Raw genomic sequence first — 21,254 nt, forward strand, 5'->3', positions numbered from 1 at the left:
TCTTTCTCTCTTTTTCCTCTCTCCGTTCCTTCCTCTTTCTTTTTCCCCTTCCTTCTCTTTCTTTCTCCTTTCTCTTTCTATCTTTGTCTCTTTCTTTTCTCTCTCTCCCTCCTTCTTTCCTTTCTTTTTCTCTTACTCTTTCTTTCTCTCTGTCTCCCCCTCTCTCACACACACACACACGTCTCTTCCAGTTATATTCGTAGGTATATTCTATGAACTAAAACGGACGCCCAACAAATCCTACAGAGGTGTGAAAAAGTCTTGCATGTTTCAGTTTTAAGATGTATTTACATGTTTAATCAACTTTTCACTCATAGAAACCATGCAAAATTAAGGAGGAGACTTCGCCCTCTGAAATTGTGCCGGAGAGAGATCAGGGCACGGGCGATTTCTTGGAGAATCCGGTGTTGGCAGCAGAGTGGAGAGACTTCGCTGTCCAGGGCTGCCTCTGTGAAAAAACGCCGGCGCCGCTCGGAGGCGCCCGGAAGACGCCGCGGCCCAGCTGATCAGGACGCCGCGGCCCAGCTGATAAGACATCGAAAACGCCGTCCGGGCATAAAGGGTTATACAGGATTATATAGGGCAGGAATCGATCGCCGGAGGCTTGCTGGCAGCGGACAGGAGAGATTCTGTTCTCCGAGGCTGCCTTTAGCCTTGCAAAGAGCGCCGACGCCAAACACCGTTCGGGGGTGCTCGGAAGACGCCGCGGCCCAGCTGAGTTGGAGAGACATTCAAAAACACTGCCCGGGGGCCGCGTGGAAGGCGCTGCGACCCATTTCGGCTGGAGACACTGGGCAACCTTGGTCTGGAGTATTGTTTGGGATTTGTTGTGATCCGGTGGACTTGAGAGAGCCTAGACCCTCCTCCCCCTGCCGGCTGAAAGAGTCCCCCCCCCTCTTCTTGTTACTCTGCCTCGTCTGTACTTTTGGTTGCTGTGGACTGTATTGGATTATCTATTGCCCCAGGGAGAAGGCGGTTAGCCTGAGACATCACTGGGAAAGAATGGGAGGCGGTCTTTATCTGCCGCTGCTGCAACCCCATTCTTTTCCCTTCGGCTTGGCCTCCCCTGTTGGGACATTCGCCCCTCCATCGGGCTGCTGTCATCGCAGGGCCCTATGCTGGCTAAGATTAGACTCTCCTTGGAATGTGTCCTTTGGACCTTTTGGACTATATTTTCATCTGTCCCATTATCAACATTTCCATCTGCCAAGGCCAATGTGGTCTGATGCCGCCTTGGACCTGCTACCACAGATAGCACCGCTACTGGACGAGTGGGGGTATTTACAACATATAGGAGACCCTCTCTATCTCTATTCCTTAATCCACCTTGGACTCTTTTGGACCTTCCCAGGACTATTCGCACTTTAAATTAATTAACTTGCGCAACCTATAATTTCTTACTCTTCTTTCATCTTTCTCTTCTTCCTTTGTATGGGTTATGCATGAGGTATGTTTGAGATGAGTGAATGTCCCACTTTTATGATTATATTGTTGTAATTTTGTGTTTTTAACTCTTTACGTGGGGACTGCTTGGGAGAGTGCATGAGTATGCGTGCTTCGGAGGACCTGCCGGGAGTTGCGGGGGCTATGGGGGTGGGTGAGGGGACCAGAGACACGGGAGAGGGTCGGGGTATTGCGGTCGTAACAGGGAGAGGCAGATACGGCGGGGACTTTAGGGCAAGCCATTACCGGGGAAGGAGGGTTCGCTATATTACAGAGATCCCTCCTTCCGGCCCTATGAGTCCCACTCCAAGACCAGATGGCGCAAGTAGTCAGGACCCTGGCCTCAGGCGGTTGTCGCTAAATGCCAGGTCTGTTGTACATAAAGCTCCTCTCGTCCGGGACTTAATTGAAGACGAGAGGGCAGACCTGGCATGTATTACTGAGACCTGGCTGGGCCCAGAGGGAGGAGTCCCCCTTGTAGAGCTGTGCCCAGCAGGATTTCAGGTGCTGCATCAGCCGAGAGCTCAGGGAAGGGGTGGGGGTGTGGCCGCCGTTATCCGGGAGTCGTTAGTTCCTCGTAGGGTCCCTGCTCCGGAGATTGTCGGGTGTGAGTCTTTGCTGTTAAAGTTGGACCTCAAGGGTCAAGTGGGTCTGCTGCTAACGTACCTGCCTCCCAACAGCGTTGCAGCAGCCCTCCCCTCGCTCCTCGAGTCGGTAGCCGAGCTGGCGATTGAGTTCCCTAGGCTGATGGTCCTGGGGGACTTTAATCTGCCGTCGCTCGGTGAAAACTCTGATGGGACGAGGGAGTTCATGGCTTCCATGACAGCCATGGGCTTGACCCAAGTAATTCGAGGCCCAACCCATACAGCGGGACACATGCTTGACCTTGTATTTCTCTCGGAGCAGTGGATTTGTGATCTTGGTCTGAGGGGGAGTGACATCATACCCCTGTCGTGGTCAGACCATTGCCTGCTGAGGCTCGACTTCCGGAGGCCAAACCCCCACTGTAGGGAGGAGGAACCGACCAGGTGGTTCCGCCCCAGGCGTCTTATGGAGCCATCAAGGTTCCAGACAGAGCTTGGGGTTATTCCTGACACTTTCGCCCACAGTCCGGTGGAGACTCTGGCTGCTGCGTGGCACTCGGCAGCGTCAGAGGCCCTCGACCGGATTGCGCCACTGCGGCCCCTCCGAGGCGGCGGATCCCGGAGGCCTCCTTGGTTCACCGAGGAGCTCCGGGAAATGAAGCGCCGGAGGAGATGCCTAGAGCACCGTTGGAGGTCCGATAAGTCCGAATCGAACCGAGCAATGGTAACCACCTGCACCAGGGAATATACTAGGGCACTTAGGACAGCTAAAAGATCACACATAGCCTCCCTGGTTGCATCCGCTGAGTCCCGTCCAGCCGCCCTGTTCAGGATAACCCGCTCCCTATTAAACAAAAGGGAGACGGGGGAACCCCTGCAGGGCAGAGCGGAAGAATACGCCCAATTCTTAGCGGACAAAATTGCTCGGTTTCGGTCGGACTTGGACTCCACACCCGCAGTTCCAGCCGAGGCACAGGGGGACCAAGTAGAACAGCTCTGGGTTGAGTTTCAGGACGTTATCCCCGGGGATGTGGACAAGGCCATGAGAGCTGTAAGTTCCTCCACCTGTGTTCTGGATCCGTGTCCCTCATGGCTGGTTGCTAACTGCAGTGAGGTGACACGAGGCTGGATCCAGGCGGTTGTAACCGCCTCCCTTCGGGAGGGGAACTTCCCCGCCTCATTGAAAGAGGCGGTGGTGAGACCCCTCCTGAAGAAACCATCCTTGGATCCAGCTGTTCTTAACAGCTATCGCCCGGTCTCCAACCTCCCCTTTCTGGGGAAGGTTGTTGAGAAGGTGGTGGCCTTTCAGCTCCAACGGTCCTTGGAGGAAGCAAACTATCTAGACCCCTTCCAGTCTGGCTTCAGACCCGGTTACAGCACAGAAACCGCTTTGGTCGCATTGATGGATGATCTTTGGAGAGCCAGAGATGAAGGACATCCCTCCATCCTGGTCCTCCTTGACCTCTCGGCGGCTTTCGATACCATCGACCATGGTATCCTTCTGCGATGACTGCGGGAGGTGGGAGTGGGAGGGACCGTGCTACGGTGGTTCTCCTCCTACCTCTCGGACAGGTCGCAGTCGGTGTTAGTGGGAGGGCAGAGATCGTCCCCAAGGCCCCTAAATTATGGGGTGCCGCAGGGTTCGGTCTTATCCCCCCTGCTATTCAACATCTACATGAAACCGCTGGGAGAGATCATCCGCAGGCACGGGATTAGATACCATCAATATGCGGACGATACTCAATTGTATCTGTCCGCCCCGTGCCAAATCAATGAAGCGGCTGACGTGATGGGCCGGGGTCTTGAGGCCGTTATGGACTGGATGAGGATTAACAAGCTTGTGCTCAACCCAGAAAAGACCGAGTGGCTGTTGTGTTTCCCTCCCAAAGATTTGGCCAACATTCCAACACTCAGGCTGGGGGGTCAAATTTTATACCCCTCAGAGAGGGTTCGCAATCTGGGAGTCCTCCTGGATCCACAGCTGTCATTCGACCACCATTTAGCGGCTGTGACCAGGGGGGCATTCGCCCAGGTACGCCTGGTGCGCCAGTTGCGACCCTACCTGAACCGGGAGGCACTCACAACAGTCACTCGGGCCCTTGTGCTCTCTAGGCTGGAATACTGCAATGTGCTCTACATGGGGCTGCCCTTGAGGAGCATCCGGCGACTTCAGTTAGTGCAGAACGCGGCCGCGCGAGTGATCGCGGGTGCACCCCGATTCACCCGCATAACACCTATCCTCCGCGAGCTGCGCTGGCTACCTGTCGATCTCCGGATGCGCTTCAAGGTGCTTTTACTCACCCATAAAGCCCTACATGGCAGTGGATCTGGATACTTGAGAGACCGCCTTCTGCCGATTACCTCCCTACGACCTATAAGATCGCATAGACTGGGCCTCCTCCGCATTCCATCGGCCAGCCAGTGTCGGCTGGCAACTACAAGGAGGAGGGCCTTTTCAGCAGTCGCCCCGACCCTTTGGAACGAGCTCCCCGTGGAGATTCGTACCCTCTCCACCGTCCAAGCCTTCCGCACAGCCTTGAAGAACTGGCTCGCCCGTCAGGCCTGGGGATAAGGACCGTTACCCCGCCCGAATATTGAATGTATGGTGCTGATTTTATTATATGTTGTCGTCTTAATGTTGTATTCCCCCTCCCTTGGTTTCTGTGAGCCGCCCTGAGTCCCCTCAGGGAAAAGGGCGGCCTACAAATGTCAATAAAACCTAAACCTAAACTTTGATGAAAATTTCTATAGTCGGATTGGGATGCATCATTTTTATTTTACCAAGCACCAATCTCCAGCATGCTCAGTAGACGGTGAGAACAAAACTCCCTTTTTACAATCTCTCTTGTACTAAATCTTCCCCTCCCAAATACCAAGCCCCCCCTCCCCGTTTCAATGGCAGCCAAAAGCAAATAGCAAAGCAGAGGCTGACAATGGCTTAGCTGTACAACTTCCAGCCTCAACCCCACAGGGATGTACAGTTTGGACACCTTCCAGGCTAAGCCATCATTCATAGTTAGAATGTCCTTGTTATTTTTGAACCACGGGTCTGCTGGGAGTACTGATTTCAGTGCTGTCATCAGCTTATCTTGGCTTCGGATGGTGACCTGGGCCGCCTTTTGGTGGGGGGAAGAAATGATGGAGTGAACAACTTCTTCCTTCTTATACTGCGATTTTCTCAACAAAGCATCCGCCACAAGTTCTTCCCTGCAGGGATATGTTTAAGTTCGAATTGGAACCTTTGGAGATATTGTGCCCAGCAAACCTGTTTGGGGGATAGTCTTGAATAGGCTTTGAGAGCTTCAAAGTTTTTATGATGAGTCCAGACCTCAGACGGCATATCCCCCCCTTCCAAGAGATGTCTCCATGTGAGCAGGCACCACCTGATCGCCAAGGCTTCTTTCTCCCAAATAGCCCGCCTCCTTTCAGTAGTGGTGAGTTTTTTGGAGATGTAAGCACACCACAAAAGGTGGCCTTCTATATTCTTTTGCACTAGTACTGCAGCTATCTCTACATCACTGGCATCCATCTGGATTATGAATGGTCACTCTGGATCGGGGTATTGCAGTATAGGCTCTTGGGCAAAGAGCCATTTGAATTTCTCAAAGGCTTTTTGACAGTCCATTGTTTAGGGGTTGGTTTGCTTTTAGCTTTCTTGGGGAAGGCACCATTTTTAACAGCTCAGTCAATGGGAGGGCAATTTCTGCAAAAGTCAGAATGAACTGCCTGTAGAAATTGGCGAATCCAAGGAAGCTTTGTACTTGGAGGTTTCCAGTCTAACACAGCTTTCACTTTTCCTGGATCCATTTCTATCCTCTCATTGGAGATGCGATAACCCAGGTGATCTAATGAGGTCGTGTGGAACTCACATTTCGACAACATAGCAACATCACTCTCAATGTCTTCTTTAAGGGATGGCCACCAGAATTGTCTTTTGATGAGGTGTAGAGTTTTCACAACTCCAAAATTCCAGCTATCCTGTCATGGCATCACTTCATGAGATCTGATCTTGGCTAGCAGGGACGTAAAGTTTGTTTTCTACCCTGGCTAAGTTGTGTTTGAGCAAACAAATGTTTTTGTGTGCTTGGGACCAGTCATCCTTAAATAGACCCTCCTTAAATTTGGAGACTGTTGCATTGTCCTGGCATGTATTACTGAGACCTGGCTGGGCCATGAGGGAGGAGTCCCCCTCACTGAAATGTGCCCAGAAGGGTTTCAGGTGCTACATCAGCCGCGACACCAGTAAAGGGATGGGGAGTGGCAGTCATCATCCGAAAGTCCCTAGTTCCTTGTAGGATCCCTGCTCCGGAGATTGTTGGGTGTGAGTCCCTCCTGGTGAAGTTGGATCTTGGGGGGTCAAATGGGTTTGTTGCTAATGTACCTTTCTCCCAACAGCATTGCAACAGCCCTGCCTGTGCTCCTCGAGTCAGTAGCCAAGCTGGCGGTTGAGTTCCCCAGGCTTGTAGTGCTGGGGGATTTCAACCTGCCGTCGCTCGGTGATCGCTCTGATGGAGCACAGGAGTTCATGGCTTCCATGACAGCCATGGACTTGACCCAGGTAATTCAGGGTCCGACTCATTCAGCAGGGCACACGCTCGACCTCGTATTTCTCTCGGAGCAGTGGAGACGTGATCTAGATTTGAAGGGCATCAAGATCTTGCCCTTGTCATGGTCAGATCACTTCCTACTGAGGCTCGACTTTCGGAAACCAATCCCCCACTGTAGGGAGGGGGAACCGATTAGGTGGTTCCGCCCCAGGCGCCTGATGGACCCTATGGGATTTCAGACGGCACTTGGTGAGATATCTGACTCTCTGGCCCACAGTCCGGTGGAGTCCTTGATCGCTGCTTGGAATATAGCGGTGGCGGAGGCTCTAAACCGGATTGCGCCTTTACGGCCTCTCCACAGCAGTGGATCCAGGAGGGCTCCTTGGTTCACCAAGGAACCCAGGAGATGAAGTGCCAAAAGAGATGCCTAGAGCGACATTGGAGGGCTAGTAACTCTGAATCCGACCAAACACAATTAAGAACCTTTATTAGGACTTATCTAGTGGCGATATGGGCGGCAAAATGTGCGCATTTTTCCGCTCTTATTGCATCCACAGAATCTCACCCAGCCGTCCTGTTTAGGATAGCCCACAGCCTCTTGAAAGGGAGGGATTCGGACGAACCCTTACAGGGTAGAGCTGAGGAATTTGTTCAGTTTCTGTCGGATAAAATCACTCAGATCAGGACAGAACTGGACTCCACTTGGACGGTACCAGCCGAGGCGCCGGGGAAGGTCCTGATCAGATTTTATGGAGCGAGTTTCAACTTGTTGCTCCTGAGAAAGTGGACAAGGGAGCGGTGAGTGCCTCCACCTGTTTACTGGACCCGTGTCCCTCCTGGCTGGTCTCGACCAGCAGGGAGGTGACACGTGGCTGGCTCCAGAGGATTGTTAACACCTCTCTTCTGGAGGGATCCTTCCCGTATCCTCTAAAGGATGCAGTGGTGACACCCCTCCTTAAGAAACCTTCCCTGGATCCAGCCATTTTGAACAACTATCGCCCAGTCTCCAACCTCCCCTTCATGGGGAAGGTTGTTGAGAAGGTGGTGGCCTTTCAACTCCAACGAACCTTGGATGAAACAGATTATCTGGATCCCTTTCAGTCGGGTTTCAGGCCTGGTTACGGCACCGAAACTGCTTTGGTCGCACTGATCGATGATCTCTGGCGAGCCAGGGATAGAGGACATTCCTCTATCCTAGTGCTTCTTGACTTCTCAGCGGCTTTTGATACCATCGACCATGGTATCCTTCTGCGATGGTTACGCGAGGTGGGAGTAGGAGGCACCGTCTTAAATGGTTCTCCTCCTACCTCTCAGACAGGTCACAGTCGGTGTTGGTTGGGGGACAGAGATCGACCCCTAGGCCCCTCAAATATGGGGTGCCGCAGGGCTCGGTCCTGTCCCCCCTCCTATTTAACATCTACATGAAGCCGCTGGGTGAGATCATACGCCGGCACGGGATTAAATATCATCAATATGCGGACGATACTCAATTGTATCTGTCCGCCCCATGCCAACTCAGTGAAGCAGTTGAAGTGATGTGCCAGTGCCTGGAGGCTGTCAGGGTCTGGATGGGAGCGAACAAGCTTGCACTCAATCCAGAGAAGACCGAATGGCTATTGACGTTGCCTCCCAAAGATGGTCCAGACATTCCATCTCTTAGCCTGGGGGGTGAAGTTATACACCCCTCAGAGAGGGCCCACAATTTGGGGGTCCTCCTGGATCCACAGCTAACATTAGAACACCACTTGTCGGCTGTGACTAGGGGGGCCTTTGCCCAGGTTTGCCTGGTGCACCAGTTGCGGCCCTATCTGGACCGGGAGGCACTTTGAATAGTCACTCACGCCCTCGTCACCTCAAGACTGGATTACTATAACGCACTCTACATGGGGCTGCCCCTGAAGAGTGTTCGAAGACTGCAGTTGGTCCAGAATGCAGCGGCGTGAGCAATAACGGGTGTACCCAGATACACCCATGTTACACCTATCCTCCACGAGCTGCACTGGCTCCCCATCGGTCTCCGGACCCGCTTCAAGGTGCTAGTTGTTACTTTTAAAGCCCTACATGGTATCGGACCTGGCTACCTGAGAGACCGCCTCCTGCCATTTACCTCCCAACAACCAATAAGATCACACAGGTTGGGCCTCCTCTGGATGCCATCGACCGGACAAGGGTCTTCTCTGTAGCTGCGCCGACCTTATGGAACGAGCTACCCACAGAGATCCAGACCCTTACCACTCTCCCAGCCTTCCGTAAAGCAACCAAGACCTGGCTGTTCTGGCAGGCCTGGGGCTGTTGATTAAAATCCAGCCCCACGTGATTGAATGGATGATTTTATTTTAAATAATCGTATTTTTAATATTCTATGTTTTTGCTTTTGTTGTGAGCCGCCCAGAGTCCCTAGAGAGTGGGAGGCATACAAAATTTATTAAAGTTGCAAAGTTGCAATTGTCAGCAAGCGATTCTTTTTTGGCTTGTACTTAGGTAATTACTTTGGTGGCTCAGTGGGGTGTTTGGTGCATATTTTTAACCATTTCAGTCTTTTTGCTGTTGTATTGGGGTTTTCTGGACAGGGCATCAGCTAAGAAGTTTTCCCTCCTGGAAGATATTAAACCGTTTTAAGTATTGTGCCCAACGTACTTGTTTGTGGGAGAGTTTTCATGGGGTTGTCAGAGCTTCTAGGTTTTTATGATCAGTCCAGACTACAAAGGGGATTTTGTTCCATTCTAAGAATTGTCTCCATGTGAGGAGGGCCCATTCTACTCCATAAGCTTCTTTCTCCCATATAGCCCATCTTTGTTCAGTTTCTATCAATTTTTGGGATGTGTATGTACACGGTTGCAATTGTCCCTGTTCATTGTTTTGCATTAGGACCATTCCTACTGCCACATCACTGGAGTCTGCTTGTATGACAAATGGTTGTTCTGGATCTGGATGTTTTAGGATTGGTTGAGCTGAGAAGAGTTGTTTAAGTTTTTTCAAATGCCACTTGGCATTCTATGGTCCAGTTAAGGGATTGCCTTGGTTTCAGTTTCTCACCCCCTTTTGTCTTTACAAAGTTTGTAGTGGGGAGAGTGATTATTTGTAATGGTTCTGTGGCAAAAATAGCTGGTTCCCCCTCCCTGCTACTGTGCCATCTAGCTGGCAGAAAGTGATGGGGGTTTTCATTTTCCATAAGTGAATTCCCAATCTCCCTGCCAGGGTTGGGCTAATTAGGCATTGAGTGCACCCCAAGTCCAGTAATGTTGCTACTTCCTCTCCTTTTCTTCAGCTGGGGATAAAAAGTATTAGGGATAGGGTGAGTGATTTGATTGAGTTGCTTACCAGTGGGTCATCTTCTGTATCTCTTTTGAACTGGCTCAAATCTTCTCGGGGTGCTAGAGTTCCTTTCTCTGTGTTTGTGGGGGGGGGGATGAAACTCCATTGCCTCCTGGCTTCTCATTGTGGTTTCTTTTCCTTGGGGTGGGGGGGTTTGCAGGTTTCCCCCTAATGGGCGATCTGGCTTTCTGGTGGGGGTTTTTGAATGGCACTCTACTGTGTGGTGCCGCTTCTTCACACACTTGAAACAACCTGATGGCCTCAGCACCATGGTGGTTTGGGACTTGAATGATTCCCACAAACCCTGGGGTGAGAATCTTCTCCAGGCTCTGCTGGTGCAGTAGTGGTTTTGGGTCATGTTAATCTTTGCCTCCTCTGCCACCAGGTACCATTCATGCAGGCAGTAGGGGGCCCCCAGGACAGGCAGACAGTGTACAGGTCGTCATTGAGCCTGTCTTTGAACCAGCAGACTAGGATATCTTCTGGCCAGTCAATTCAGCCGGCCAAGTCACAGAATTCCTTGGTGTATTCAGCAACAGGCCAACAGCCATGCTTTATGACCCTAATATGGTCACAGGCTTTGCGATTGGCAAGGGGGTCTTTGAAGCAGTGGCATAGGGCTGTCATAAATCAAACAAAGTCCTGCGGCATTGTGGAGGGTCACCATCCATCTGGCAGCTGCCCCTTCTAGGGCTAGGGTGACAACCTGGAAAATTGTGTCCATATTCTTGCATATAGGTGAGGATCTGAGCCAAGAAAAATACCAATTTCTGGGGATCTCTGTCAAATCCCCCCCCCCCCCAAAGGGGAAGCTTTCCTCTCCAGCCATGGGCCCCTGGGCTGACTGGGAAATATTGCCTGGGCTGGACCAGCAGGAGGCTGGATTCCTGGCTGTTGCTCCGCTGGCTTGGTTGGCCGCTTGGTCAGTCACAGCTTCAACAGGAGTGATTATTCAGGGTCCTTTGGCTGCTGGATTGCCCACTCTCCTCCATTGGCATCCTGATTTACCTTGGATATCGAGGTCTTGCAGGGCTTACATCACGAGGCAGTTGATGTGCTACTTCAAACAATCATCTGTTAGTTGTTCCCCAATCAGTTACTCCTGATCAGAAACAATTTCCAGTTCCTTTTTCCACCCAGGTTTGCAGCTGCTGCAGGTGAGGGTCACTCCCTGGTTCTTCCATCCCAGCTGTCCCTTTTTCTTATGCTGACAAACCATCAGGGCATCATGGAACTTTCAAAAGCAGCTTCAATGGGATCTATGGAGCTGGTATCTCTTTCCAGGTGGACCTCTCCTTTTCCTAAGGGGGGGGGAGTATATCAGGTCCCATAGATCCTATGGGGGGGCTCTGGATCTTCTTTTACAACCCATTTCTTGTTTCTGGCTTTCCTGTCATTTTGAAGGACCTGTTTGGAAAAGGGATGGGGAGGGAATTGCTTGGGGCTATCTGTTTCATCCCATCTCCAAAGAAATGGCCACAGCAGTGTTTGGGAACAACTTTTTATCACCTTTCTTGGCTCGAGTTCTCAAAACAACTTTGCATCTGTGGATTGACTTAGCTTGAACTAGACATAAGCAGTGGTGGGATTCAGCCAGTTTGCATCACTTTGGGAGATCCACTTGTTAACTTTCTGAGCAGTTTGGTGAACTGGTTGTTGAAAGATATTATTAGGGCAGAGAATCGGTTGTTAAATTATTTGAATCCCACCACTGGACATAAGGGAGGGGTTTTTTTTGCAACATTTAATCAACAGGATTTTGAGCTGGAATTTCAGAGCCTGCTGTGCTTTCCTTGTTATCACTTTCCCTCGATAAAAGTTTCAAGAGTTCTGCTTTCTTGAAGGGAGAGGGGAGGCAATTCCTTAAACCTGCAGTACTGCATTCTAACCACTGCACCATCTTGGCTAATGTTGCAATCTATATACATTTAGCTAGGATTAAACACTTAATAGGTATTCCTTTTGAGCAAGCATGTACAATATAAACTTGATCTTTTTCACTACAACAATAAAATGAACAATTGATTATAATAGCATAGAATATTCTGTCCTTCCAATACAATAAAGTGGAAAAAACAGTCAGTCCACTAAACAGAAATGGCAAGGAAGTAAAAGGCAACAGAGAGAAAGCAAAGCTAATTATTTGCATCAGTCTTCACGCAAGAAGAAACTATAATCCAATGTACCAAAAAATATTGTAAAAAATAAACTAGAAATAAAAATAAAAAAAATGGTAAGAGATCACCTGTCTAATCTTGATTAATATAAATCGCTGAGACCTGATGAATTACATCCCAGAGTTCTAAAGGAACTGGCAGATGTCATCTCAGAACTACTGTACCATTCTTTCAAAAAGCACCAGGGAACTACCAGAGGACTGCATAAGATCTGATGAAGTTCCCATCTTCAAAAAACAAAAACAAAAACCAGACTCAGGAAACTACACACCAATGAGCCTAACATCAATACCCAGGAAGATATTGGAAAAGATAATAAAAAAGCAGATTTCCAAACATCTGGAATCATATAAAGTAATAATTAGAAGTCAGAACAGATTTGTTAAAAACAGATCATGCCAAACCAATCTTATTTCATTCTTTGACAAAATGATTAAATTAGTAGACCAGCGAAGTGCTGTGGACATAGTATACTTAGACTATAGCAAAGCATTCAACAAAGTAGACCATAATCTACATCTTGGAAAGATAGAAAAAAGAGGGATAGATGAACCCCAGATGGTTTTCTAACTGGCTAACAAACCTTACTCAATGACTAGCCCTTAATGTTACTACATCTACATGGAGGAAATAGGCAGTGAGGTTCCACAAGGTTCTGTCTTAGGCCCAGTACTCTTCAATATCTTGATAAATGACTTAGATGAGGAAATAGAAAGGGAACTAATCAAATTTGCAGATGATACTAAGCTGGCGGGAATAGCCAACACCCTACATGACAGGCTCAAAATCCAGATGGATTTTGACAGACTTGAACACTGGACCTTATCTATGAAAATGAAATTCATCATAGAGAAAAGTAAAGTCATACACTTAGGCAAGAAAAACCAAAAGTACTACTGCTATTAAGCCTTGAGTGAAACAAGGCTTAATAGCAGTAACTGTGAGACGGATCTTGGAGTCTTAGTGGACAACCAGTTAAATATGAGCCAGCAGTGTGTGTGTGTGGGGGGGACAGCCAAAAAAGCCAATGCAATCCTAAATGCAATCAGAGTGATTCAATCAAGATCATGTGTGGTACTAATACCACTATAAGGACTTAGTAAGACCACATCTAGAATACTGCATCCAGTTTTGGACACCACACTATAAAAAAGATGTTGAGACTCTAGAAAGAGTGCAGAGAACAGCAACCAAGATTATTAGGGGTTATTGTTGTTGTTAGTTGGAAAGTCAAGTCCAACCCATCACGACCCCATTGACAATGTTCCTCCAGGCCTTCCTGTTCTCTATCATCCTCTGTAGCATATTAATGCTCATGCTTACTGCTTCAGGGACTCCATCCAGCCACCTCATTCTCTGTCATCCCCTTCTTCTTTTGCCCTCAATCTTTCCCAGCATTAGAATCTTCTCCAGTGAGTCCTTTCTTCTCATTAGGTGGCCAACGTACTTGAGTTTCATCTTCAGGATTTGGCCTTCTAAAGAGCAGTCAGGGTTGATCTCCTCTAGGACTGACCAGTTTGATTGCCTTGCAGTCCATGGGATTCGCAGGAGTCTCCTCCAGCACCATAGTTCAAAGCCTCAATTCTTTGGCTCTTAGCCTTTCTTATGGCCCAACTCATTTTTTTATTTTTTAAATACAAAAAATACAAACAGTAGATACAAAAAAAAAAAAAGAAAACGGAAAAAGGAAAAAAATATAGTATGGTGGAGACCTTTTTTAAAAACATTTAAGCCTTTATCTATAACAACTAAAAAATTTAGAATATATTCCAATTGTGCCCTTATCCCCTCCAAAACAACATAGATTCTTGAGTAGGTTTATTCCCTTTGCCTTCCACTAACACTGATTTTATAAAATTCCCTCATATTTCATTATAATTATTTATCATTTATTGCCATTATACTACTCATTTCTTTGAATATCCCAATTTTGTCCCCAATATTTAGCCATAACTAATCTATTCAAGTTAAAGAAAATAAATTATGAAAAGTTAAAGAAAAATAAAAAAGATAAAATAGATAAATATGAGGAAGTAAAATTATCGTGGTTTGGAAGAATTGCAATGATAAAAATGAAAGTTTTACCAAAAAAAATTGTTTTTGTTTTGGATGATCCCAATTAAATTCTTGGATCAAGAATTAAAGCAAATACAGAGGCTGCTAGAGGTGTATTGTAATGGAAGTAAGAGAGCAAGAATAAGTAAAACACTATGGTATGAACCATTAAAAAAGAGTGGGCTAGGTTTCCCAAGTATTATAAATTATTGGGTAGCTAATCAATTAAAGGTGGTCCCAGATATTATAGTAATAACTAGAGATTTAATATGGAGGGATATAGAGTTGAAAGAGTTAAGGGAAATAGGTGATCCAATAGAAACATATTTGTTTAAAAAGGATATTAAAAATTGGGACTTCCGGTGGCACCGTAGGCGTTGAAAGACGCTCCTGTTGGAACGCCAGCCCCGTGATCCCGTATAAGCTGCTAGAACAGCGTAAATCAGCTGTCTAGCAGCTTGAAAACTTTCCCCTTGGGAAAAGAGGGGGAGGTGAGCAGCCCGGCAAGGGTAGAGCTCCCTAGACCCCCAGGAGCAATTCTGGGGCTCGAAGGATGAGAGCTCCCCAGCAGCCCGACAGAGCTCTGCATCTGGGATGTTTCTGCTGTAGCAGAACAAAACGCCGTGACCATCCCTGCAAACAATGCTTTAATCTACATCTGAATAAGAAGCAGGCAGAGCAAAGACAGGAGTGATTATAATTGCAAGTACAAACTTTAACTCTGATGCAGTATTACTCCCTTCTGTGAAGGTTGAGGGGAACAAAAGGGAAATGAAGATGGCGCCTGAAAGTTAAAGGGTGTGGTGAAAGTGAAATTTATAAGGATAGTACTTGTTAAGTGCTTGTTAACGTTGTTAACCTTGTTCTAATTAATGGGCTCGATTTTAAAAGAACAAAGAGCTCAAGATTAAAGAAAACAACATTGGTTTACTAACAAACTATAAGATTTAACAAATTTGGGGATAAAGTGGACTTTTTGGACTCAATAATTTGGCTGCTGGGAAATGAGATTTGAATATTTGGAAATAGCTTCAAAACAAATAAAAATAGGTGCTCCTAAGAGCGCTGGAAGTTCCCCAGCTCAACCATCTAAACTGCAGTCTTTCTTACCCCCAGCAGATACACAAACACTGACACTTGAAGCCTTAAAGGCACAAACCTCTGTTTTGCAAGAAAAAATTACAACTGCTTTTAAAGATGTGTCTGACGAAATGTCTGAAATTAAGGATTTAATCCAAACCCGCAATCAACAAATAAGAGAGGATATTATGGATGCATTTAAGGGCTTGCTTGGTTATGTAACATCGCTGGAGGATAGGGTGGAAGAAATTAATCAGTCTAATGTGAACCTGGAGAACAAAGTTGATGAGGCTCAAATCAAGATCGAAAAGACAGAGGCAGAAGTTACAATGACACAATACAGAGCGATGGAATTCGCTCTGAGAATAAGAGGCTTTAAAGAAAATAACCAAGAAAATTTGAAAGAGATTTTTGCAGGTACTTTTGCTCAATTAATTGGTGAACCATGGCAGAATATGATTGGCAGATTGACAAAATCTATTGTGTTAACTCATGGATTGCTAGACAGAGACAACTACCAAGAGATATTCTAACCTATTTTGTCACCAGGAAAACAAGGAATGGAATATTACAAGCGACTTATAAAAACAAGCTACAGGTGGTAGGACAGGAGGTGGCAGTACTGAAGGAAATTCCCCCTAAAGCGTTGAGATCCAGAAAGGACTATGCATTCCTAGTTGATGAACTTAGAAATTGCCAGATACAGTATAGATGGAAGGTTCCAGCCGGATTGGTGGTGAATTATTTAGGAGAAAGATATCGTCTTAATTCAGTTTGGAAGGCAAGAGATTTTTACAGTAATGTACTAAAGGCTGGATACCCACCATCTCCAGGAGCCAGAAGAAGGAAAGAAGCAGGGGAGGCTAGAAAGGGAACTACCCAGGTACAAGCCCAAAGAGGTACCTTGAGTAGACAAGAAGATTCAATGCAACTTTCTGGTGCTGTTCAAGCCTTGGAATTATTTGAGGAGATAGAAGGAGTTATGGAACAAAGACAAACTTGAGCGATAACTAAACGTAAAGAACAAGAATTAGAGATGCAACAAGCTCAGACAACAACCCAAGAAACTATAAATAGAAATACAGAAGCTGTGGGGGGAGCCAGACCAAAGAAGAAATTCCAGCAGGATTTCCAGGCGGCTCTTAAAAACCTTCAGGGGGCTAAAGATGACAATTAAATTTTTAACTTGGAACGTTAATGGCTTAAATTCACCACAAAAAAGGAAAAAATATTTCACTATTTGAAACAATTCAAAAATGATGTAATTTGTTTGCAAGCAACACATATTAGAACAAATGTATTAACTGTATCTTTCTGCCCCATGCCAGCTCAGTGTAGCAGCAGATTTGATGTGATGATGCCTGGAGGCTGTTAGAATCTGGATGGGGGTGAACAAACTTGTGCTCAATCCCGATAAGACTGAGTGGCTTTGGATGCTGCCCCCGAAGGACAGCTTAGACAGTCCATCCTGGGGGGTGAAAATTTACGCCCCTCAGAGAGGGCCCGCAATTTGGGTTGTTGGCTGTGATTGGCTGTGACCAGGGGGGCCTTTGCCCAGGTTAGTCTGGTGCACCAATTGCGGCCCTATTTGGATCGGGAGGCACTTCAAATGGTTACTCACACCCTTGTCACCTCAAGGCTGGATTATTGCAATGCACTCTACATGGGGCTACCCTTGAAAAGTGTTCAGAGACTGCAGCTAGTCCAGAATGTGGCCGCGCGAGCGATATTGGGTGCACCGAGGTACACCCATGTTACACCTGTCCTCCGCAAGCTGCACTGGCTACCAATTGGTCTCTGGACACAATTCAAGGTGTTGGTTATTACATTTAAATCCCTACATGGCTTAGGGCCAGCGTACCTTTGAGACCGCCTACTGCCACATACCTCCCAGTGGCCAGTAAAATCCCACAGATTGGGCCTCCTTCAGATGCCGTTAGCCAGACAGTGTCGGCTGGTGGGCCCCCGGAGGAGAGCCTTCTCTGTGGCTGCTCTGACTCTTTGGAATCAGCTACCCCCAGAGATCCGGACCATACCCACTCTCATGGCCTTCAGGAAAGCTGTAAAACCCTGGATGTTCCAGCAGGCCTGGGGCTGTTGACCTCATTGTTGAGGTCCAGCCTTGATTAGAATGAATGTATGTGGTGTTGTGATGTTAAACTGTCTTTTCTCTCTTTTTTCTCTCTCTTTTTTTTCCTCTTTTTTTTTGTAAGCCGCCCGGAGTCCTTCAGGATTGGGCGGCATATAAATTTTAATAATAATAATAATAATAATAATAATAATAATAACAACAACAACAACAACAACAACAACTCTGCCGTTGCCAGTCCCAAGCCCGGATGAGAAAGGAGGAGGGTTGGGGTCAGGTTGGCATCTGGTCCTGTAAAAAAAAACAAGCCAACCCATACAATATGGTGAAAAAAACAAATAAGAATTCCATACCGCATCGGTCGTCGTGCGGGTTAACAAGGGCTGCGGCGGATGTTGGGGTCCCTGGACATCCGTCGACAAGTGGGCTACAAGTGGACCAGCCAACAAAACGACAAAAATATAGTGCAGATGAAAACCATGCCATAGTGGCCTGTTACTACAACTCAGAGCCAGAAAAAAGAGGCTATTTAAAGCGAATGTATGAATTATAGAAACAACAATATCCAGATTCAAATGTTAGTGAACAATGACTAGCAGATCAAAGGCAATTTATTATACGGAATAAAGTGTTTAGTGAAGTTGAACATGAGGAAATTCAGGCAAATTGCAAAACCCAAAAAACAATATCACAAGCGGAAATAACTGATATTCAAGACACAACTAAAGACATTATAGTAGAAATCCCAGAAGAAGCTCTCGGGGAGGAAATAACATCACCACCACTAGAACCAGTTATCACTGAACCAACTGATGAACTAACTCAAAAACAAAAAGAATTGAAGGATAAGATCATGGAGCATTTTCTCCTTAATGAGGAAAGGCAACATTTACCAACACTAAAAACTGTGCCTAAGAAAATTTTGGCCCCTATCATGAAAATGATTAATGCAGTTTTTTCAACAATTGAACCGGGATCCATCTTGGAAACAAACCAGTTAATGTACAGCGCAGCTGTAATAGTCACTAATGAACTAGGCATTAAAATTAAAGTACCTAGTCACACAACAGAAAAAGCATCAAAGCCAAAGTGGAAAATCCGTTTAGAACAAAAAATCAAAAAATTAAGGGCAGATGCTAGTAACTTAAAGAACATGCATGAGCAACGGCTAAAAAACAACAAAATCATAGATTGGCTAATCAGAAGATATAGATTGGATACAAGAAACATCAATGAAGCTGTAGAGATTGTAAAACAGCAGATAACAGCAACAGCTAGAAAAATTGAAAGATATGAGGCACAAATCATCCAATATAAACAAAATCAGCAATTTCGATCAGACCAACGGCGTTTTTATCAAAGTCTTAATGTGAATGGTGATACCAAAAGTGAAAAACCAGAAAAACAGGCCACAGTTGAATTCTGGAAAGAATTGTGGGAAAATGCAAAGGACTACAACAAGGAAGCAAAGTGGATACATGACTTTGAGAAAAGCATTGGCAACAAACAAATGCAAGTATTAGAAATAACAACTGAGATGGTCAAAAATCGAGTTTAAAAGGTAAAGAATTGGACATCACCTGGAAAGGACCAATTACATGGTTTCTGGCTCAAATATCTGACCAGTTTACATGCAATATTGGCCAGGCAACTGAATGAAATTTTACAAAAGGGCCAAATTGATGAATGGTTGACAACTGGAAAAACATACTTGATTCAGAAAGATGCAACTAAAGGAACAACACCTGAAAACTACAGACCAATAACATGCTTGCCAACAACCTTCAAATTACTCACAGGCATTATTGCAGATAGCATGATGGATTATTTGGAAACAAACAACATCTTGCCAGTAGAGCAAACAGGCAACAAAAGGAGGAGCAGGGGCACAAAAGATCAGCTTCTAATTGATAAAATTATATTAGAAAATTGTAAGAACAGAAAAACGAACTTGAATATGGTCTGGATTGATTACAAAAAGGCATTTGACTCTCTACCACATAGTTGGATCATAAAATGCTTAGAAACAACTGGCATTAGCAAAAATATTACATCCTTTACTGAAAAGGCTATGAAACAATGGAGAACTGAGTTGGCAGTAGGGAATGAGATCTACGGAATGGTTAATATCAAGCGAGGAATTTTCCAGGGTGATTCACTTTCACCTCTTCTCTTCATCATCGCAATGATCCCACTATCAGTAATCTTAAAAAAAAATGAAATTAGGCTACCAAACAGCCAAAGAAGCTGAAAAAATTTCGCATTTACTATATATGGATGATTTGAAACTCTATGGAAAGTCAGAAATAGAAATCCAATCATTGACAAACACAGTCCAAGTATTCAGCACCGATATTTCAATGCAGTTTGGCATGGAAAAATGCGCCACTGTATCCATAAAAAGGGGCAAAATCACTGCATGTGAGGGAATTGAAATGCCCAATGGCCAATTAATTAAATGCAAAGAAAATGAAGCCTACAAATACTTAGGCATTCTGCAGTTGGATAACATCAAGCATGGAGAAGTAAAAACTATTGTCAGGCGAGAGTACACCAACAGAGTTAAGAAAATTTTGAAATCTAAATTGAATGGTGGAAATACAATCAAGGCCATAAATACCTGGGCAATACCAGTTATAAGATACACAGCTGGTATAGTTAACTGGACACAAGCTGATTTGGACAATTTGGACCGAAAAACCAGGAAACTAATGACAATGCACTACAGTTTACATCCACGTGGTGATACTGATAGACTATATCTGCCCCGAAAATCAGGTGGCAGAGGATTATTACAAGTGAAGCAAACAGTTGAAGAAGAAAAACATGCACTGGCTGATTATTTAAAAGAAAGTCAAGAACATCTATTAATCAAAGTAAAGAACAAAAATCTACTGAAGGCCCAACAGACGAAACAAGAATACAGAAAAGATGTGATAAAATCAAGAATGGAGAGTTGGCAGAACAAAGCACTGCATGGCCAATTTCTGGAAAAAATAAAAGATAAAGTGGACAGTGAACAAACTTGGTTATGGTACATTAAAGAAAGAAACAGAGTCACTAATCCTGGCTGCGCAAGAACAAGCTATCCGCACAAATGCCATTAAGGCCAAAATTGAAAAATCCTCTGATGATGCCAAATGCAGACTTTGCAAAGAAGCTGATGAAACTGTTGATCACATACTCAGCTGCTGTAAAAAAAATCGCACAGACTGATTATAAATTGCGGCACAATTTAGTAGCGCAAATGATCCATTGGAATTTGTGCAAAAATTTTAATATTAAAACAGCAACAAACTGGTGGGAACATCAGCCTGAAAAAGTCACCGAAAATCAGATGGTCAAGATCTTGTGGGATTTCCATATACAAATGGACAAAATACTGGCGCATAATACACCAGACATCACACTGGTTGAGAAAAACAAGGTTACAATCATAGATATTGCAATACCAGGTGATAGCAGGGTCGCCGAGAAGGAACATGAAAAAATCGCAAAATACCAGGACTTAAAAATTGAAATTCAACGACTATGGCACAAACCAGCAGTGGTAATTCCAGTGGTAATTGGCACACTGGCTGCTATTCCAAAAGCACTGGAATTACATTTAAAACAGTTAAAAATTGACAAAATCACCATCAGTCAAATGCAAAAAGCCGCACTGCTTGGATCTGCACGCATATTACGAAAATACGTTACGACGTCCTAGGCCCCTGGGTGGGGCCCGACTAGTAACCAATGCCAAATCCGGCGAAACAACTGGCCGCTGTGATACAATTGAATAATAATAATAAATAATAATGACCAGAAATATTTGATAAATGCAAGATTGGGAATATACTTTGTGGCATCTGCTCCGGAGAAGAAAAATGGCATAGTTATATATTTAAGGAAAGACTTAAAGGTTAAAATAATTGAAGCAGATCCTCAAGGAAGATATATTGCAATTGAATTATTAATAGAA

At 45.6% G+C, this 21,254-nt stretch overlaps 2 protein-coding genes across 2 annotated transcripts in view; one reads left to right on the forward strand and one right to left on the reverse strand.

Annotated features, from left to right (window-relative positions):
* Positions 1-21,254, reverse strand: part of HERPUD2 (HERPUD family member 2) — a 249,514-nt gene that overhangs the window by 20,356 nt on the left and 207,904 nt on the right. The window lies entirely within an intron of this gene.
* On the forward strand, positions 15,322-16,204 carry LOC148045897 (uncharacterized). The gene is given in 2 exon segments (XM_087712158.1): positions 15,322-15,639; positions 15,642-16,204. Coding segments are annotated over 2 exon segments (870 nt in total). The 5' UTR covers positions 15,322-15,332.

The sequence above is a fragment of the Thamnophis sirtalis genome, unplaced genomic scaffold (genome assembly GCF_051295495.1).
Source record: "Thamnophis sirtalis isolate CommonGarterSnake01/CBP01778 unplaced genomic scaffold, rThaSir2_p1.2 scaffold_4, whole genome shotgun sequence".
Lineage (NCBI taxonomy): Eukaryota > Metazoa > Chordata > Lepidosauria > Squamata > Natricidae > Thamnophis > Thamnophis sirtalis.